General features: G+C 44.5%; 1 protein-coding gene and 1 long non-coding RNA gene across 2 annotated transcripts in view; one reads left to right on the top strand and one right to left on the bottom strand.

The window, feature by feature from the left end:
* PLEKHH1 (pleckstrin homology, MyTH4 and FERM domain containing H1) overlaps positions 1-19,744 on the top strand; it is an 85,218-nt gene that overhangs the window by 6,472 nt on the left and 59,002 nt on the right. Inside the window, exons 2-4 of the mRNA XM_016189453.2 lie at positions 3,772-3,930; positions 17,724-17,786; positions 18,662-18,811. Coding sequence (XP_016044939.1) covers positions 3,805-3,930; positions 17,724-17,786; positions 18,662-18,811 — 339 coding nt within the window. The 5' untranslated portion in view covers positions 3,772-3,804. The remainder of the gene's footprint in view (positions 1-3,771; positions 3,931-17,723; positions 17,787-18,661; positions 18,812-19,744) is intronic.
* On the bottom strand, positions 7,076-14,876 carry LOC132533426 (uncharacterized). Its single transcript, XR_009545303.1, has 3 exons — positions 14,513-14,876; positions 11,464-11,635; positions 7,076-7,366 (listed from the first exon to the last, which is right to left on the bottom strand). It is a non-coding gene; the product is annotated as an uncharacterized LOC132533426 (long non-coding RNA).

Below are 19,744 nucleotides of genomic sequence, written 5' to 3'. Positions count from 1 at the left end.
AGGACTCTGAAACCATCTACACTTCCCGGCTCCTTAGTGTGCTCTTGTGAAGACATAGACAATGGTGCCCACCCCTTATCTCGTAGATTGTCATGAATATTAAAGAAGTCACACATTCTGTGCCTGGCACATAATAAAAGATCATCAAATGATAGCTGTCTGTATAGTATATAATGGGAGAAACATACTTGGAAAAGTTCAGTGTGACAGCCCTGGAGTTGGTGCAGTAGGTAAAATGTTGGACTCTCAAGCATGAAATCCTGAGTTTGATTCCTGACATTGCATATGCCACAGTGATGTTCTGACTCTTTTTTCTTGCCTCTTCCTCTTCCTCCTCCTGCTCCTCCTCTTCCTTTTCCTCTTCCTCCTTCTTCTTCTCTCTCTCTCTCCCTCTCTCCCTCTCTCTCTCTCTCTCTCTCTCTCTCCACACACACACATGCACGCACGCCTCATAATTCAATAAATCTTTAGAAACAGCAAGGACAAACCTCAGGAGGGGCAGTGTTCAAAAGCCAGGTGGCTCCTGAGGAAGGAAAAGGAGATTTCAAAAAAAAAAGTTCTTATTGTGAAAACAGCAGGTGGGGGAATTGTGTATGCATTTATTCAGATTGAACCTGGGGCCTCACACATGTAAGATCTGCACTCTAGGGGCCCAGGTGGTGACACACCAGGTTAAGCACACATAGTACAAAGCACAAGGACCCCTGCAAGGATCCCATTCGAGCTCCCGGCTCCCCACCTGCAGGGGGGTCACTTCACAAGTCATGAAGAAGGTCTGAAGATGTTTGTCTTTCTCTGCCCCTCTCTATCTCCCTCTCCCCTTTCACTTTATCTCTGTTCTAGCCAATAAAATGAAAAAAAAAATGGCTGCCAAGAGTGGTGTATTCCTAGTGCTGGCACTTCTTCTAGCATTTACCCTTCTTCCGTAGCCAGTCAACAGCGTCAGGTTGAAAGCTGTCAGGAGCTGCTTGTTGCTGGCTTTGAAAGTGACTGGGATCCATGTGGATTCAGTCAGCTAGGAAGGATCATCAGTTTCCCCAATGAATGGGTACTCACGGGATGCACCACGAGAAGGTCGATCCAATGCCTGCAAGGATCCCATTCGAGCTCCCGGCTCCCCACCTGCAGGGGGGTCACTTCACAAGTCATGAAGAAGGTCTGCAGGTGTTTGTCTTTCTCTGCCCCTCTCTATCTCCCTCTCCCCTTTCACTTTATCTCTGTTCTATCCAATAAAATGAAAAAAAAAAAAAAATGGCTGCCAGGAGTGGTGTATTCCTAGTGCTGACACTGAGCCCCAGCAATAACTCTGGAGGCAAAAAAAAAAAAAAAGTCTGCACTCTATCCACTGAGTCACTTCCCCAGATACCCAGGATTATATTCAAATAGAGAAATAAATATTGGAAAATTACATATGCCCATCAACTAGCTTCAAAAATTATTGATATTTTGACAAGTCTTATTTTCTTCCCATACCCTGCTATGGAGCAATCCTAGGCATTGTACCGTTTCACCTATAATCCATTTGTATATCTAACAGATAACATTAAATATTTGCCCAGCCTAAAAAGCAAGCTGGTTCCTTAAAATAATGTAGCACTAGGGTCATCATTTGTCATAGTTTGGAACAGGCCAAATTTATGCTTATTGTCAAGGATATTTATTAATAGAATGAGGGATTTTATTTTTTTATATTTTAGTTACTTATTTGAAAGTGAAAGAGCATTACTCTAGCATATTTGATTCTAGGGATAAACCTTGGGACCTTATGCGTTGAAGTTGGGCACTCTACTAATTGTACTAATTGTCTTTAGAATAGGGGATTTCAGGGGGCCTGGTGGTGGTGCATTTGGCTGAGCACACACGTTACCATGCACAAGAACTCAGGTGCAAACCCGCAGTCCCCACCTGCAAGAAAGATTTTGAAAGTCCTGGTGATGAGTTCATCTTTCAGGCCTTCTCTCCTGTGTGAATACTCTGTGCCTGGACCATCCTTCATTTTCTCATCTTCGACCCACTTTTTCTTCTCTAACCTCTGTCCAAGAGACAGCAGAACAAAAAGCCTGGACTACTACAAGTGTTTGTTTTCTTTGCCCCGAATCTACATAATGATCCCCACCCCCGTCAAGACTTGTAACTGTCTCTAGTGGTTACACCAGAATATCTACAACATTTCTGGCTTGCATTTGATAACTTAATAGAGCGAGAATTTGTTGCAATGCAGGATAATTCAGTGATTGAGAAGATACCAACTAAACTAGAAAACTCTTTTTTTAACTCTCATATTAATTAGTGATTTATCTGACTACAGATTAATAGGAGTGTACATAAACATCATTCCCACCACCAAAAGACTGTGTCCCATCCCATCCCCCACTAGAAAACTCTTAAGGAATTTAAAAGAGTTATTATTATTATTACTATTTTATCTAAAATCTTTTTAAAAATGTTAAATTATCTTTATGTGTTTATTGGATAGAGACAGCCAGAAATCAAGAGGGAAGGGGGTGATGGAGAGGGAGAGAGACATCTGCAACACAACTTCACCACTGACAAAGCTTTCCCCCTGCAAGTGGGGGCTGGGAGCTCGATCGAACCTGGGTCCTCGCACATTGTAACGTGTGCTCAACCAAGTGTGTCACCACCTGGCCCCTCTAAAATCTCTGTAGGCATGATAGCTTCAAAGCTATATTCAGAACCAAGGATCTGCCTCCAATTAGCTACAAGATCTCAATTTGACTATTATAGTCTTTTATTTATTTTATTTATTTATAAAAAGGAAATACTGACAAAACCATAGCATAAGAGGGTACAACTCCACACAATTCCCACCACCAGAACTCCGTATCCCATCCCATCCCATCCCATCCCATCCCATCCCATCCCATCCCATCCCATCCCATCCCATCCCATCCCATCCCATCCCATCCCATCCCATCCCATCCCATCCCATCCCTTGATACCTTTCTTATTCTTTAACCCTCTGGGAATATGGACCCAAGGTCATTGTGGGGTGCACAAGGTGGAAGGTCTGGCTTCTGTAATTGCTTCCCCACTGAATGTGGGCATTGACAGGTTGATCCATACTCCCAGCTTACCTCTCTCTTTCCCTGTTGGGGCGGGGTTCTGAGGAATCAGAGCTCCAGGACACATTGATGGGGTTGTCTATCCAGGGAAGTCTGGTTGGCATCATGCTAGCATCTGGAACCTGGTGGCTGAAAAGAGAGTTAACATATAAAGCCAAACAAGTTGTTGGCTAGACTATTAGCAGTCTTAAGCCTTCCCTAATGTCCCCTCTCCCCAGTATAGTCTGACCCTTTCCCCTACTTCCATACCTCTGCTTATTGATTAGCAATTGTGACTCCGTTGTGATCTTGTGGTGAGACTAAGCGTTCCTTGAAAACTTCAAAGATAAGGAACCTTCCTTATTTAACTTTGTTATCTCCCTCCAGTGCTGAGAATAGGCACATAAACATTTGTTGAATGGATAGATATTTGTTAGTTGAATAATTGAATGAAGACAAAGGCATCCTACTTTTTACTTCTGTAGAAATGACACCAGGTTCCTTTTATAGTTTTTCAGGTTTTGTGATTTCCTGAGTTTGCTCAGCTAACTCTGATGGAGCAGGCCACAATGAGCTAAGAAAGGCGGCATTGGGACAGATGGAAAACAATTACTAACTTCCCAACCTTGTTTACACTGTCATCCTTTGGTCTTCCTTCTTAGCTTCATAACTCTTCCTCATACCTGTCTGTCTGTGTGCTGGTTCTCAGGGATCCTTGGACTGTCCTGAAGTTGATTCCATCATGGCAGAACTCAAGGTGGAGACCCGGACCAGCATGGACTGGCAAAAGCGGTGCTTGTCCCTGGAAACACAGCTCTTCCGGTTCCGCCAACAGGCCAGTAAGATACGGGAACTACTGGCTGACAAGGTGGGTCCTGGAAAGCAGGTAGTTGCTAGCCTCACTGCAGAAGTCTGTGCCGAAAGAGTCTGAGGATGTCTGCTTCCCAACTTTTTCACCTTGCATGCATGGCACTGAAATAGATGTAGAAAAAAAGACCAGAGCACTGCTCAGCTCTGGCTTATGGTGGTGCTGGGGATTGAACCTGATGTCTTGGAGCCTTAGGCATGAATGTCTTAGGTATAACCATTAATTATGCTACCTCCCAAGCCCTCATTTGTTTGTTTTTAGACCAAAATTAAAACTGTCATCTTGCATTCTCCCCTGCTGCATTTCTTCATGTGGCACATCATAGAAATAACACAGATCTTGGTCCTCCATTGCCTGAATCATGGCTGCAGTGGAGGCTCTCTTACTCCTTTAATATTTCTTCCTTCTTGTGGGGAAGGAAAATGTCTTAGGAGAGAGTGGAAAGCCTCATCCTGTTGTTTGCACATCATTTAGCATAGCAGTTATGGAAGGCAGGATTCAGAGCCACTTACTTACTTACTTACTAGCTCTATGATGTTAGGCAGGTCCCTCTCACAGTTATTTTGAGAGTTGTAGCAGATTACATATATAAAAGTCCTGTCATAGAACAAGTCTTAAATTGGAAACATTATTTTTGCTGGCTTGGGAGGGCCTGGTCTGGGAAACTCACTATCATTCATACTGTTTCTATGAGAAGAAGAATTTTAAATAGCTGAACTTCTGAGGCATTTCGGGACATAACCTATCTATTGGGTGGAGACCTTCATTTAAGAAAGAGAAAGGGTGGGAGTCGGGTGGTAGCACAGCGGGTTAATCGCACATGATGAGAAGCTCAAGGACTGGCATAAGGATCCTGATTCGAGCCCCCGGCTCCCCACCTGCAGGGGAGTCACTTCACAGGCGGTGAAGCAAGTCTGCAGGTGTCTTTCTCTCCCCCTCTCTGTCTTCCCCACCTCTCTCCATTTCTCTCTGTCCTATTCAACAATGACGACATCAGTAACAACAACAATAATAACTACAACAATAAAAAAACAAGGCAACAAAAGGGAAATAAATAAATAAATATAAAAAATTAAAGTCTCATATGTATGTATATTTCTTTAAAAAAAAAAAAGAAAGAAAAAAAGAGAAAGGGCCAGGTGGTAGCATACCGGGTGGGTTAAGCTCACATAGTGTGAAGCTCCCTACCTGCAGGGGGGTTGCTTCACAGGCGGTGAAGCAGGTCTACAGGAGTCTATCTTTCTCTCCCCCTCTCTGTCTTCCCCTCCTCTCTATCTCTGCCTTACCCAACAACAACACAATGAAGAAAAGATGGCCACCAGGAGCAGTGGATTCCTAGAGCAGGCACTGAGCCCCAGCAGTAACCCTGGAGGAAAAAGAAAGAAAGGAAAAAAAAAAAGAAAGAAAGAAAGAAAGGAAAGGGAGGAAGGGAGAGGAGAGTGGGTGGGGTAGATAAGAGTAGTGGTTATGCAAAGAGATTCACATGCCTAAGGCTCTGAAGACCCAGGTTCAATCCCTGCACCATCATAAGCCAGAGCCAATCAGTACTCTGGTAAAAGAAAGAAAGAAAGAAAGAAAGAAAGAAAGAAAGAAAGAAAGAAAGAAAGAAAGAAAGAAAGAAAGAAAGGAAGGAAGGAAGGAAGGAAGGAAGGAAGAAAGAAAGAAAGAAATCTTATTTGAATTAGTCATTCTCTATATAGTTATGTTAATAATATCCACTTGCTTAGCAAAACTTTTGTCATGGTCCAAAAGAAAGTATTGTCAAGTATTGATTTATTTTTTTTTCTTTTTTAAATTTATTTTATTTTTTACTTGATGGGGCAAAAAGAAATTAGAGGGAATGGGTTAGATAGAGAGGGAGGGAGAAAGAGAGACAGAGAGAGAGACTTGTGCACTGCTTCGCCACTCTGCAGGTGGGGACTAGAAGATTAAACCTAGGTCCTTATGCATACTAACATGTACACTACTCCTCAGATCCTATCAGTGTTGATTTGTAAAGTCTGAGTAAATCGCCTACTTCACTATTAACTCCACAACCTAAAGTCCCAGAAAATATCTTTGGCATCTAGCTGGGAGGAATAGAACTATCCTTGAACTAGAACTTGCCTAGACTGGGCCTCATGAGTCTTGGGCTGTTGGCATCACTGTCCTCTCATTCATACTTTGCAAAACAGATCAACATTGCTCCTCTGGATATGATTCAGGTACTGCTAATGGAAAGGACCAAACTGAGTCACTTCAGGGAAAGGAAGGCAGGTCTTAAAACAGTGGTTCTCAAAAGGTGGTCCTGGGACGACCTCTGCTAGAAATCTGCAGTGTTAATAGTGTACATTCCAGGACCCCACCCCAGTCTTCCTGAGTCAAGTCTCTTGCTACTAATAATCTGTATGTTTAACATGCTGTCGGAAATTGGTTTCATAGACTATAAAATTTGAGAGCCTCGCCTTAGATACGGCATTGGAGGAGTTATGTAAGGGAAGGAAAGCTTCAGTAGGGATCCACATAGCAAAATGGTCTGCAACACATTTCAGAGGGAAGCAATGCCTATTTGTAGTAACAAAATAGCTCCAAACAAGACCACTATGAGACATCTAGAGATACTAGAGTAAACATTTAAATATCCTTCTAAGTACAGAGCTGTGTCCTGAAAAAAAGTAGGAAGAATCCTCACCACCACCATCACCTCCCCCCAAAAAAGAGAAGAAGAAGGAGAAGGAGAAAACGAGGAAAGAAGAAACAGTGATATTTAACTCTGGCAGCCAAGTGAGTTGGAGTCTGTGGCTGGCTTCTACCTAGTTGATGTAAGGTTTCAAAACCTGCCAAACAGTACTATCTGTTGTTTCAGGGTACATATAGAAATGAAGTAAAAATGTATACACAAGCAAGCAAATTAGACAAATACAAGGAAAGACATGAAAATGAGGGAACGTACAAAGGAGGCCTTTACTTCCTGTAGTGGTTCATTTCTCAAAAATATCACAAGCAAATTACACACACACACACACACACAAACTGTGAGCTGATAAAATGGAATTCTGGATATATGTGTGTGAATATATACACATATATTTATTTTTGAAATTTTTTGAATTTATTGATTTAATAATGATCTACAAGACCATATAGGATAAGAGGGGTACAATTCCATACAATCCCCACCACCAGAACTCTGTATCTCATCCCCTCCATTGGATGGAGCTTCCTCTAGGAGTGTGGACCCAGAATCATTATGGGGTGCAGAAGATGGAAGGCCTGACTTCTTTAATTGCTTCTCTGCTGGACATGTGTGTTGGCAGGTTGATCCATATTCACAGCCTGTTTCTGTCTTTCCCTAGTGGAGCTGAGCTCTAGAGAGGTGGGGCTCCAGGACATATTGGTGAGGTTGTTTGCCCAGGGAAGTCAGGTTGGCTTCATGGCAGCATCTGCAACTTAGTGGCTGAAAAAGCATTAAGATATAAAGCAGAAAGGGAGTCGGGCGGTAGCACATCAGGTTAAGCTCAGGTGGCACAAAACGCAAGGACCAACTCAAGGATCCTGGTTCAAACCCCCGGCTCCCCACCTGCAGGGGAGTCACTTCACAGGCGGTGAAGCAAGCCTGCAAGTGTCTTTCTCTCCCCCTCTCTGTCTTCCCCGCCTCTCTCCATTTCTCTCTGTCCTATCTAACAACGACGACATCAATAACAACAACAATAATAACTACAACAACAATAAAAAGACAACAAGGGCAACAAAAGGCAACAAAATAAATAAAAATTATATATATATATATATCAGAATAAATTGTTTAATAACAATTTGGGACTTAAAGGTAAGAATATATAGCAGGTGAGATTTGGGCTCTCCATTTTGGAAAAGTCTAGGTCTATTTTAGGTATACTCCAAGGGGACCATGACTTTACTAACTTTTCCCTGAGTCTGACAGCTAATATGCAAATGGGCTAAAGGCATTGTCTAGGGAGATGGCGTCAGAGTTGGAAATAGGACTAGAAAGCTGGATCAGGGAAGAGAGTAGCTCCCAAATATGAGAAAAGTGTATAAATATTGTTAACTGTAAACCTCATCAATTTGATCTGGGTCCCACATTCAGCTCAGGAGCCTGTGTAAACTGTATCCCTGTAGGTCTGAATTTACATTCTATGATCATGGCTGGGAACATTCCAGGCTGCACTAATTTCAGGACCCATCTTCCTCGGATGGTAGGCAGAGTATGTTGTCCAACCTCCCTTCAGAGAATGGAACATTCCCTGCCATTGTTGATTCACATTGAGGGTAATGTCCTATATGGGCCCACAAAAGGGTCTATTATGTTGTTCCTGATGGAGATGACCAGTGACGGTGGTTTTTTTGTTTTACCAGAACAGCAGTCATGTCCACCTCTGGCTTCTGGTGGGACTAGGCTTTGAACCAGGAGCTTTTGGTGCCTCAGGCATGAAGGTCTTTCTCCGTAGCCACCCTACTATGTAACCAGTGGTCTTGGGTGTATGTTTTTTAAAAATGCTTTGTGACTGGGAGATGATGCAGTAATGCGGCATTGGACTCTGATGATCGTGAGTTCAATCCCCAGTACTGTATGTGCCATAGTGATGCTTCAGATCTCTCTTTCTCTCTTCTCTTCCTCATAAATAAGTAAATTTTCTTGGGAAAGAGCTTTAAGGTGCCACCCTCCTATAATCCTCAGAGACATAAACACATAATAAATAAATATCTTTGTCACACCTTTTTGGTTGAAGTTTAATTATATGAGCTCCTTCTTCCCTTCCAGTCTACCACTGGTTGACATTTAACCAGAAGAGTGTGTCTTGGATAAAGTAGAGGGAAACATACAGACACAGAGCTGATAAAAGGGGGCTGCAAGAGGAAAAGGGGAAGATAAAGAATTCTTTATTTATGAAGAAGAGGGGGGAGAGAACCAGAGCATCACTCTGGCACATGTGGTGCTGGGGATCAAACTCAAAACTTCATGCTTAAGAGTTCAGTGCTTTATCCACTATGCCACCTCCTGGACCCAAGAAGGGAAAAATCTTGACTAGGGATCATGGGCTGGGAGATGTAATTAAGAAAGAAGGTTAGAGTATTACCACCAACACCAAGCCTTTTGCTAGGAAACCAGAAGTCCATAAACGCCATGTTGCTCATGGCTAGGTTGGCCTCCTACCCAGCCCTAACCCCCTCTGGTCAGAATTGCTATTCTAGACATGAAATAATCACCCATTCAAAAACATGTTTTAAAACAAAGAAACAAAAAAAAAAAAAGATTGAGCAGGTCAGTGTGCTATTGTCACAGACACCTAAATTGCCAGGGCCACCCCATTTGGAGCCAGATAAGCTATGGCTTTATTCTGCATCCGGTACGGAAGTTAAGGGCATGGCTAATGTCTTGACATTCACATCTTCCTCTACTCACTGGGAGACATTTTCCTTGGCATGTTGGAGAATTCCCAAAGGTGATTCAGATCAGTTGCTGCTGGGGGTGAGGTGGGGGAGGTAGGGGGGAGGTCAGCCGGTAGCGCAGCTGGTTAAGTATGCAAGGCGAGAACTGCAAGGACTGGTTCAAGGATCCCGGTTCAAGCCCCTGGCTCCCCACCTGCAGAGGGGTCACTTCATGGGCGGTGAAGCAGATCTGCAGGTGTCTATCTTTTGCTCCCCTTCTCTGTCTTCCCCTCCTCTTTCCATTTCTCTCTGTAAAAAAAAAAGTTGCTGCGGGGGGAATGGGTGGTAGCGCAGTGGGTTAAGATTCATGGGAAGATTCTGGAAAATATGTCATAGCAGAAGGAGGAAGTCAGTTATGACCATAAGAAGGTGTGACTCTAGTGTGTCCAGATCTTCCAAATTTACAAGAGAAGCTGGAAGGGGAGGGGGGCTGACATGTGAGATCTGGACTAACAGCACATTGGATTCTGGAACCTCCTGAGTTTAAATCCTGACTCTACCTATTGACTGTATGTGACTTTAGGCAAGTTGCCTAACCCCTCTGTGTTAGTTTTCTTATCTGCACTGTAATAGTAGATAAGTAATAGTAATAGTGTTTGTCTCCTAGGGTTGGGACAAAGCTTAGATGGCTTAATACATATAAAGGACTTAAAACAGTGCCATAGTGTCTTGGCTCAGCCAGTAGAGCAGACATGTTACCATACACAAAGACTAACGTTCAAGCCCCTGGTCCCCACCTGCAGGGGCGGAGGCACTTGACAAGCAGAGAGACAGTGTTGCAGGTATCTTTTCTTCTCTTTGTCTCTCTCTTCCTCTGTCTCTCTCTATCTCTCACCCTTTGTCAAAGACAAGGGAAAATAACGTGATCACCAGGAATGGTGGAGTCATTGTACAGGCACCAAGCCCCAGTGATAATCCTGGTTGCAAAAAAACTAAAACAACAGTGCCAGACATAAAACAACTCCCTTATTTAGTTACATCTCTAGAAATACAGCACCAGATTTTACAAATTGCTCTTAAAGTGGTTCTTTCTGTAGAAGGGTAAGTGGGATGATCCTATAAATTTGCCATCAAAACCAGGGCACTTTGCAGAGAAAAAGGAGATTCTGTTTTCCAGTGTTCCAGGATGGCTGGCAAAGACCAGATTGTCTTAGTCTGACTGGTCTCTCTGGTCCTAAGTGCCATCTCTGTTGATTAGGGACAAACAAAAACAGCAAGCAAGTTGTCTGAAACAACTTGGGAAGTATCTGTTCCTGTATGTGAGCAGGAGGTAAGGCATCCTGTATTCTTGACACTCACCATCTTTTCTCAGTTGAGTAATAGAAGCATGAGAGGTCCAGGATGTTAAGATATATATTTTTTTTTAACCAGAGAACTACTCAACTCTAATTTATGGTGGTGCAGGGGAACTGAACTTGGACCTTTGGAGCCTCATGCATGAGAATCTCTTTACATAACAAATATTATGCTATCTACCCCTGCTCTCCTGCAACTTAGGTAAAGCTTTAAGCTAGAGGAGCCAATCAGGTTCCAGAGCCTCTGTTTTTGCTTGTAACATTCTATCTGGCAGATGCAAGGCCACAATAGGAATGTGAGTCCCTTTTCAGAGGAATGGCTGAAAGCCAGTATGGCACAGCTCTTACCTCAGGCCACTGCTTAGCATGCCCAGTGGTGCTGGACACCCCTCATCTCCAGGGCTGATATTTCACAGCATTGCTGAGTGTAACAAGGAGCTGTGGACATGGGGATTAAATACCAGGCTGGTGCCAAGTGCCTTTCATCAGATCAATGCAGCCAGTTGTCAGACAGCTCTGGAATCTTATGTATGAAGTCACAGCTGTGAAAGTGGAGCCTGCTTGAACGTGACACCTTCTTGGTTGGCCTGTCACCCCAGACCTACAGACAAGGACAGCTGAGGGCAAAGTCGTAGGGAAGCCTCTGAGAGGAAGAACAGAACCCAAAGCACAAGAATTTCAGAGCTCCAAGTGCGGCCCTGTAGGCAAAATGTGGAGTAAATGAACCTGACGTCTCAAAAGTTGCTGCTGGGATTAAAAGAAGACTCTGGAAACTCTGAAAATGGCTTTCCAGCATAGACGCACCTACCTGGAAGCACTCCAACGGCCACAGAGAATGTATATTTTCAGAAAGGCAGAAGAGAACATGATGTCGAGACTGTCTTCCTTAAATAAGGATGATTGTTGGAGCACAGCAATGACTATGTGGCTGGCCATTACACTCTTCTCTGTTAAAGCGTTCCAGATGTTGAACGTGTTTTCTGTGTTCAGAAATGAGTTTTAGAGGAGAGAAGAAAGAAGACTTAGTTGTGATGGTGGCATAAAAACGTTCTCCAAAATCCTGTCTCTATTGCTTGAAAGTGCAATAAAATAATAAGATCAAAACTGTTGCCAGCAATTAGGAAGAGAAAACAAAATAAAACAAACAAACACATGAGAATAAATGTTTGATTGTTCTTATCAGAGAGCTAAGAACACCTGGGAGAATTGGCAGCTATGAGGGATATGAGGCAGCCAGCTCAAGATGGGGGTTGGGGGGAGGCACCTTGGAGCTCCCTCTGTCTGCTTCTCCAATTGCAAGGAAAGTGTAATAGTAGAATTTTGAAGGGGCGGTGGCACACCCGGCTAAGCACACATATTACCCAGTGCAAGGACATGGGTTCAAGGCACCACTTCCAATTTGGAGGTGGTCTTTCACAAGCAGTGTAGCAGGCCTGCAAGTGTCTTTCTCTCCTCTCTATCTCCCTGTCTTCCTTTATTTTCTCTCTGTCCTATCTAATAAAAAAAAGTTAGAAAGAAAAGGGGGGGATGGCCACTGGGAGCAATGCACTGATAGTGCCCACACCAAGCTCCAGCAGTAACCCTGGTGTCAATAAAAAAGAATTTCAGGAGTTGGAAGGTAGCACAGTGGGTTAAGAACACGTTGCATAAAGTGCAAGGACCGGCGGCGTAAGGATCCTGGTTCAAGCCCCCAGCTCCCCACCTGCAGGGGAGTTGCTTCACAAGTTGTGAAGCAGGTCTGCAGGAGTCTGTCTTTCTCTCCCCCTCTCTGTCTTCCCCTCCTCTCCCTATTTCTCTCTGTCCTATCCAACAACAAGGACAACAGCAACTACAACAATAAAACAAGGGCAACAAAAGAGAATAAATAAATAAATATTTTAAAAAAAGAATTTCATGGGGGACCGGGTGGTGGCACACGCGGTTAAGGACACACATTACAGTGTGCAAAGGCCCAGGTTCAAGGCCCTGGTCCCCACCTGCAGGAAGAAAGCTTCATGAGTGGTGAAGCAGGACTGCAGGCGTCCCTCTCCCTCTCTATCTTCCTCCCCCTTCCCTCTAAAAAAAAAAAAAAAATTCAAGGAGGAAAATGTTCACTGTGTGATAAATCATGGGTTGACTTCTGGCTCTGACTAATGTCATTGACCACATTTATTTATTTATTTACTTCCTTACTTATTTTTTTACCAGAGCACTGCTCAGCTCTGGCTTATGGTGGTGCTGGGGATTGAACCTAAGGCATTTGGCGCATAAGGCATTAAAGTCTTTTTGCATAACCATTATGCTACCTCCACAGCCCTAAATTTAAATTTATTTATTTATTTATTTATTTATTTATTTATTTATTTATTTATTTATTTATTATTGGGTGTTGGGCAGTAGCACAGCAGGTTAAGCTCACATGACACGAAGCGCCAAGGACAGGCTTGAAGTCCCCAGCCCCCCACCTGCCGGGGGGTCGCTTCATAAGCAAGTGAAGCAGGTCTGCAGGTGTCTTTCTCTTCCCCTCTATGTCTTCCCCTCCTCCATTTCTCTCTGTCCTACCCAACAACAATGACATCAGTAACCAACAACGATAAAACAAGGACAATAAAAGAGAAAAAATAGCCTCCAGGAGCAGTGGATTTGTGGTACAGCACTGACACCCCGGCAATAACCCTGGAGACAAAATATATATATATTATTTATCAGAGCTCTGCTAACTGAACCTTTGGTGTCTCAGGCATGAAAGTCTTTCTGCATAATCACTATGTTATTTCCCCAGTCTTACTGACCAGTCTTGATCCCAAATGGAATATCTGCACCTCATCTGCACGTCTGGTACATTCTGTTCTTCACTAGATACTGCCTTCTCCATCTGTGAAGTAGGAATAGAAGTTTCTCCATTATATAGAGTTAGAAAACATCTGTCCTTGTAGGAAGACACAGATGTAGTGGAAACCATCTATAGAAATGTCTTGTCGGGATAGGGCGGTAGCGCAGAGGGTTAAGTACACATGGCACCGAGCACAAAGGATCCCAGTTCGAGACCCCGGCTCTCCACCTGCAGAGGAGTCGCTTCACAGGCAGTGAAGTAGGTCTGCAGGTGTCTTTCTCTCCCCCTTTCTATCTTCCCTTCCTCTCTTCATTTCTCTCTGTCCTATCCAACAACAATAATAATCACAACAATGATTAAAAAAAAAAAGGGCAACAAAAGAGGGAAAAAAAAGTTTAAAGAAAAAAAGAAATGTCTGTGATCCGGGAGGTGGCACAGTGGATAAAGTGCTGGACTTTCAAGCATAAGGTCCCAAGTTCAATCCCTAACAGCACATGTATCAGAGTGATATCTTATTCTCTCTTCCTATCCCTCTCATAAATAAATAAATAATAAGATGTTTTTTTTAAAAAAATCTCTCCTGAGCACATTACATCGAAATGCTTCAACTGAGGGTTCATCTAAGAAACTAGTCAAAAGTCTCAACCCTTCCCACTAAATACTTATTGTATCCTTATAAAATTAAAATGTCTCCAATATTGCATAGTTTGGAGTTGTTTCTGATATGAGCAAAAATGCCAGCTCTGGCTTGCTTAAGACAAGGAATGTCGGCTTTCTGGCAAGAGGGTATCTTCTCAGACCTCCATCCAAGGATGGGGAGTTCTCCCTAAGCTCTATCAAGCTTACACGTAGCCCCACAAGGGAAGACTAAGAGGATCCTGGGACGACTCACAGATGTGGGGAAAAAAGTTATCTTCATGACTTGGTGAAGTGTGTGCCCATTTTTCCAGCCTCTCAAGTCCAGCTTTGCAGGTTCCTGAGGAGAGAAAACTGATTTGCCCAGTCAGGTCTGGTATAGAAAGGGAAAGAGCTCTATAGTACTTACCTGGTCACTGAGGGCCACTGCATGCTGGCCAGCCTCTCCCCGTTCCCACTGAGTAGGATTTTTGCAGCAGGCAACCATCCCCTAGAACCATAAGGCTGGTTTCTGCTCATGTTGTTATCTCTCTGTAGCTGCAGAGCAACTGTTTGAAGGTCAGGGAACTTCTGTGAGGCAGGCCTGAGGAATGTCTGATTGCAGAGACGCCATCTGGCTCTCATTAATGTCAGAGTCTGGCCAGACCCAATCTAACCTCTCCCCAGGCTTGGGTGGAGAGCTTCCACCATGCTTACTGAGCCCAGGAGAGGAAGAGGCGGAGAAATGCAGAACTTTATAGCCTGAGAAAATGAATACCTGACAAAGGTGGACCTACCTATTGGGAGCTCAAGGGGCTGGCATTTGTCCGATGGATATGAATATTTGGGTTGAGTTTTACTTGGAATCATTAGGCCCCTTCAACGGGAATATATCTCTCAAGAGCTTTGTGTCCCCAGGAGAAGAAAAAGGTTGAAACAGGTTTACTCTGAGAAAGAGGTTCTCACACACAAACTCGTTGCAGGATGGTGGGGAAGGGGGTCGGGGGGCAGGGAGTCACTCATTTTTCCTGTCCAGTATCAGGCTGAGGGCTCCTCCTCTTCCACCCTGTAATTGGGGAGAGAAAGCAGAGAAAGTGAGAAGACTGGAAAAGAAAGAGGAATAAATCACAAAGTTTGCTGCTAAAGACCAATCCAGAGGTGAGGTCAGGGAAGATGTAAGGGCTAGAGAGGCTAGCTGCTCAGAGATGAGGTGGGAAGGACTACACTGCAGCTTAGAAAGCAGGACAGGCCGATTATGATGTTGCTTGCGTCTCTTTAAGGTATCCATGCTGCCTGGGGCTGGCCGGGCAAGAAGGGAAACAACTGGCTTGAGCTCAGCCCCGGCAGGTGGCATTTGACAGCAAAGTGGATATAGGACTGCTCTGCCCCTGCAGGGCCTTTGTGTGATACATGGTATATGCGGGACACTGAGAGCTGACATCCAGCCTTCAATCCACATGCTAATCCTCTCCTGGAACTGCAGAGATGCTGCCGAGGGTGGTGGGCACGTGAGTGGTACATGAGTGGCAGCTTCATAAGCTTTAGCTCAGTTCCAGTCCCTGAGGAGCTTGTGAATGTAAGAGCATCAGCCCCTTTGCTTGGGCCACTTGACATTAAATCCTAGAATTTCTTAGTTCCTCAGACCTTAGTGGTAGGTGAAACCTTAGGTGGTTCCCACCACCCCCATCTCCCTTTCTTTCTTTCTTTCTTCCTTCCTTCCTTCCTTCCTTCCTTCCTTCCTTCCTTTCTTTCTTTCTCTTTTCTTTCTTTCTTGGGGGTGGGGGTTAATGAGTTACAGTACAGTTGTTGACACATTGATGCATTCTTTTTCTCTTTCTTTCTTTTTTGCCTCTAGGGTTATCACGGCAGCTTGGTGCCTGCATTATGAATCCACTGCTCTTGGAGGCTGTTTTTTCCCTTTTGTTGCCCTTGTTGTTTATAGTTGTTGTTGTTATTGCTGTCCTTGTTGTTGGATAGGACAGAGAAAAATCAAGAGAGATGGGGAAGTCAGAGAGGGGGAAAGACACCTGCAGACCTGCTTCACCACTTGTGAAGCAACCCCTCCCCCCTGCTCAAATTAGGATCCTTCCTCTAGTCCTTGCACTTTGTGTCATGTGTGCTGAACCCGGTGCGCTACCACCCAGCCCCCCTGAGGCATTCTCTTATCTCTCCTTTCCCCCTCTATTCTCAGAGCCCTTTGATTTGATGCAGTACATTAGAAAATAAATAAAGATTATTTTCTGTCAGGTAGAATTTCACGAGGACGGTGTCAGGTTAGCTGCCTTAGGTATGCAAGTCCAGTGCTTTACCAGTTGAACTACTTTCCTGGTTGCACAAGATAGAACTTTTTTTTTTTTGCCTCCAGGATTATCGCTGGGGCTCAGTGCCTGCACTGTTAATCCACTGCTCCTGGTAGCCATCTTTTTTTTCCCCCATTGTTGTTGTTGCTGCTGTTGTTGGATAGGACAGAGATAAACTGAGAGAAGAGAGAGGGGAAGACAAAGAGGGGGAGAGAAAGATACAACTGTGCACTACCGCCTGGCCCCCAGAAGCTTTTTTTTTTTTTTTTTAAATCTGTCTTTAGGTTCTCCTCTCCTCTCCTTTTCGTTTTCTCATTTATTTTAATCAGAGCACTGCTTAGCTCTGGCTTATGGTAGTGCTGGGGATTGAATTTAGGGCCTCAGAACATTAGGCATGAAAGTCTTTTACATAACGGTTATGCTATCTCCTTGGGCCTCTCTATCTCTTAAGATTATAGAAATCAGGGTAGCAAGATAGCTTACCTGAACAGTATGCCTACATTGCTGTGCTTGTGACCCAAGTTCAAGCCAGGCCCCTACTGCACTGTGGGAGTCCTAGGTGCTATGATCTATGTCTGTCTCTTTATAAAAAGTATTTATTTCTTCATTAGAGAAAGAGAGAATATGAGGTAGAGTATTACCTTGTACTTGTAATGTCAAGGATTATACTTGGGACCTTGTGCTTTTAAATCCAAGATATTCACTGCACCAATGCCTAAGCTGCTGCCCCTCTTTCTCTATCTGAAAAAGTTGGCCTGGAGTAGTGAGGTCCTAGAGACAACAATAAAAAAAGATTAAAGACATCCAATAAGGTGGCGCAGTGAATGCCATTCAGTTAAAGTGCCCTTGAGACAGAGAGGAAGTATTTGTTCTTAGCCAGTGAGCAGTTCCAGGGCAGGAAGGAGCATTCTCCTACTGGTGATGGGGTTGTATGCAGGCATGTTTCACGCCAGGTGTGTCATGAGCAGCAGCAGGGAACTGCCAGTGACCCAGTGCTGGCAGGCAGATCCCTTCAGAGAAAGGACACTAAGGGCAGGAATCTCCTTAGAAAGAATGGTGGTAGGGGTGCTGACCCCTCCCAGTTACCTCACACAAGGGAGAAAAAAACTAGGCTTCTCCCTTGACAGAGAGGACAGCACCCTGGACTCCTCACCTGCCCCGTAAGTTCAGAGTACAGGAGCCCAATATTGCCATGAAAAGCTTTCCCCAGACACCCTTGCATCACTTGAAATAAACATTTAACACCTGGCCTGTGTTCAGTGTCGATGTTGCTTTGGTGCCATGTTTATGATGGGAAGCTACAACTGCATTTACACCTCCCTTTTCTCTCTGGCTGAGCAGATGCAAGAGCTGGAGCAGAGGCTATTGGAAGCAGAACAGAGAGCAGAGAACGCAGAGACCCAGGTAACCGGGGAGGACTTGGGGCATTTGGTGAGGGGAGAGTTGACTGTTGGCCTGTGGATATATATATGCACCACACTCATGAGCTCCTTACAGAATCAAAGAAACCCAGCAGTCTTATGTCAGACTTTCTGAGCAAACAAAGATGCTAGAGGCTTTGTATGGGTGTGAAGGCAGGGTTAGGACAGCAAATGGGTGAGTGGAGGGGTCCAAATAGAGTGAAGGTAAGACATTAAGCCTGACATTGAGTTTAGTTCTTGCTCATGGTACCTCTACACTGAAGGCTAGTGGAGAACCCTGCCTCACACACAGATTGTAGGATCCAGGCTAGAGGACCTCCCCATCTTTTAGGAGGACCCCTGGAGCGTGCAACCTCCTTGGTTCCTGTGGCAGAGAAAGAGAACTTGTGCACCATCTTTTTAAACATTCTAGCTCAGAAATGTCATGTTGTCCCACTCAGAGCCATTGGCTGATGTGAATGTCATGTTTCTTCTAACTATTAAGAGGGCTGGGAAATTGGAGGGTGCACACAGGTCTCCAGTGAGCAGCTGTTGTTTCTCAACTGTGAGACTGAAGCAGCTCTTCTCTGGGTCTGTCCTGCCTAGACTGGAAGTGCACAGGAGTTACTGGTATCCATGCAGGACAAAGATGAACACATCTACCAGTTAAAGATCATCCCTGCCCAGACCTCTAGAGTTGGATGGCCCAATCTCTGGCTGTTCCTTCCTTGTCAATTTCTTCCTTTGCCCAGAGGAGGCCTTAATGAACTGTCACTGAATTGACTGGCTGCACTGGGTCAGGGTTGTCAGACTGAGGCATTGTCAGAATACCATTCACACACCACATCCTCATCCTCTACATGGATTGGTGCATTTCAGGTGGGTGTGATGGAAGAGAAGGTGAAACTGTCTAATCTGAAGAACGTGGACTCTGCAGACAGCCTGCACCGGAAGTACCAGGAACTGCTGAAAACTTTGCAGGACAAAGACAAGCTTATCCACCAGCTGGAGGCACAGCTGGAAAAACAGGTAGGAGCCAGGCCTGCCTCAGCATCTGTACCTGTTGCCCAGCTTCTTTAGCCCACTCCTGTGCCAGGCTAGTTACATGGTGGAAGAAGAGCTTTGGCCAGTAGACAGATCTGGGCTTGAGTCCTACTGTTAACTCCTATGGCTCTCTGGGCAGTTACCTAAGCTGCTGCTTCTCATCTTACACATCTAGAAAACAGGGGTGGCCATGTGTCCATAGTGGGGGGCATTAACTCAGGTAATCTGCATGCGGTGTCAGACCAAGGAGAGCTTTTCCTTCTCCACCTGGCCTTGTGTCCTGCCACCATGTGGGACACCGCACATGCCTGTAGTCTCAGAGCAGCACTCAGCTGAGTAGTCAACTGGCTGACCAAAGTTTTTCAGTGAATCTAAAGAAGCAGAGACCAAAGTTGCTGGCTCCTCTGAAAAGCCAACTTTTAAGCTACAGTGAGCAACCTTGCTCTAGAAGGGACACCTGGAACATCGCCTGGTCAGTTTCCTTTGCCCAGTGGCCTCCCTTTCATAATCTCACTAATTTCATCCCAATTCTGTTCCTCTGTGCTGTTGTTGCCCTTAACTTCTCGCTGGTGCCAGACTCCCTGTGTCCAGACAGCTTTGAATTCTCTACATGTTTAGTCTTTAGGAAAGAGGCCTTCCCTGGTTCTGTCTTACCATCATGGGCAAATTGGTAGTTATTCATCAGCATCCTCTGACCATTCCCTTTGTGGGGTTACACCTTAGTATTTGGCAGGGCACCATGTGTCCCCCCCCCCCCAAATTGTGGCAAAGTAGTGGAATCTTGACACATGGAATCTCAGATCAGTTTTCTATTCATTGGAAGTGTTAGTATCCTGAGGACTGGAGGGCAGAATGATTACCACTATAGATTAGGTCAGAAAAAAAAATTTATAGGGTCGGAGAGATAGCATAATGGTT

The sequence above is a fragment of the Erinaceus europaeus genome, chromosome 16, assembly GCF_950295315.1.
Source record: "Erinaceus europaeus chromosome 16, mEriEur2.1, whole genome shotgun sequence".
NCBI lineage: Eukaryota > Metazoa > Chordata > Mammalia > Eulipotyphla > Erinaceidae > Erinaceus > Erinaceus europaeus.
This window is presented reverse-complemented; position numbering and strand designations above follow the sequence as displayed.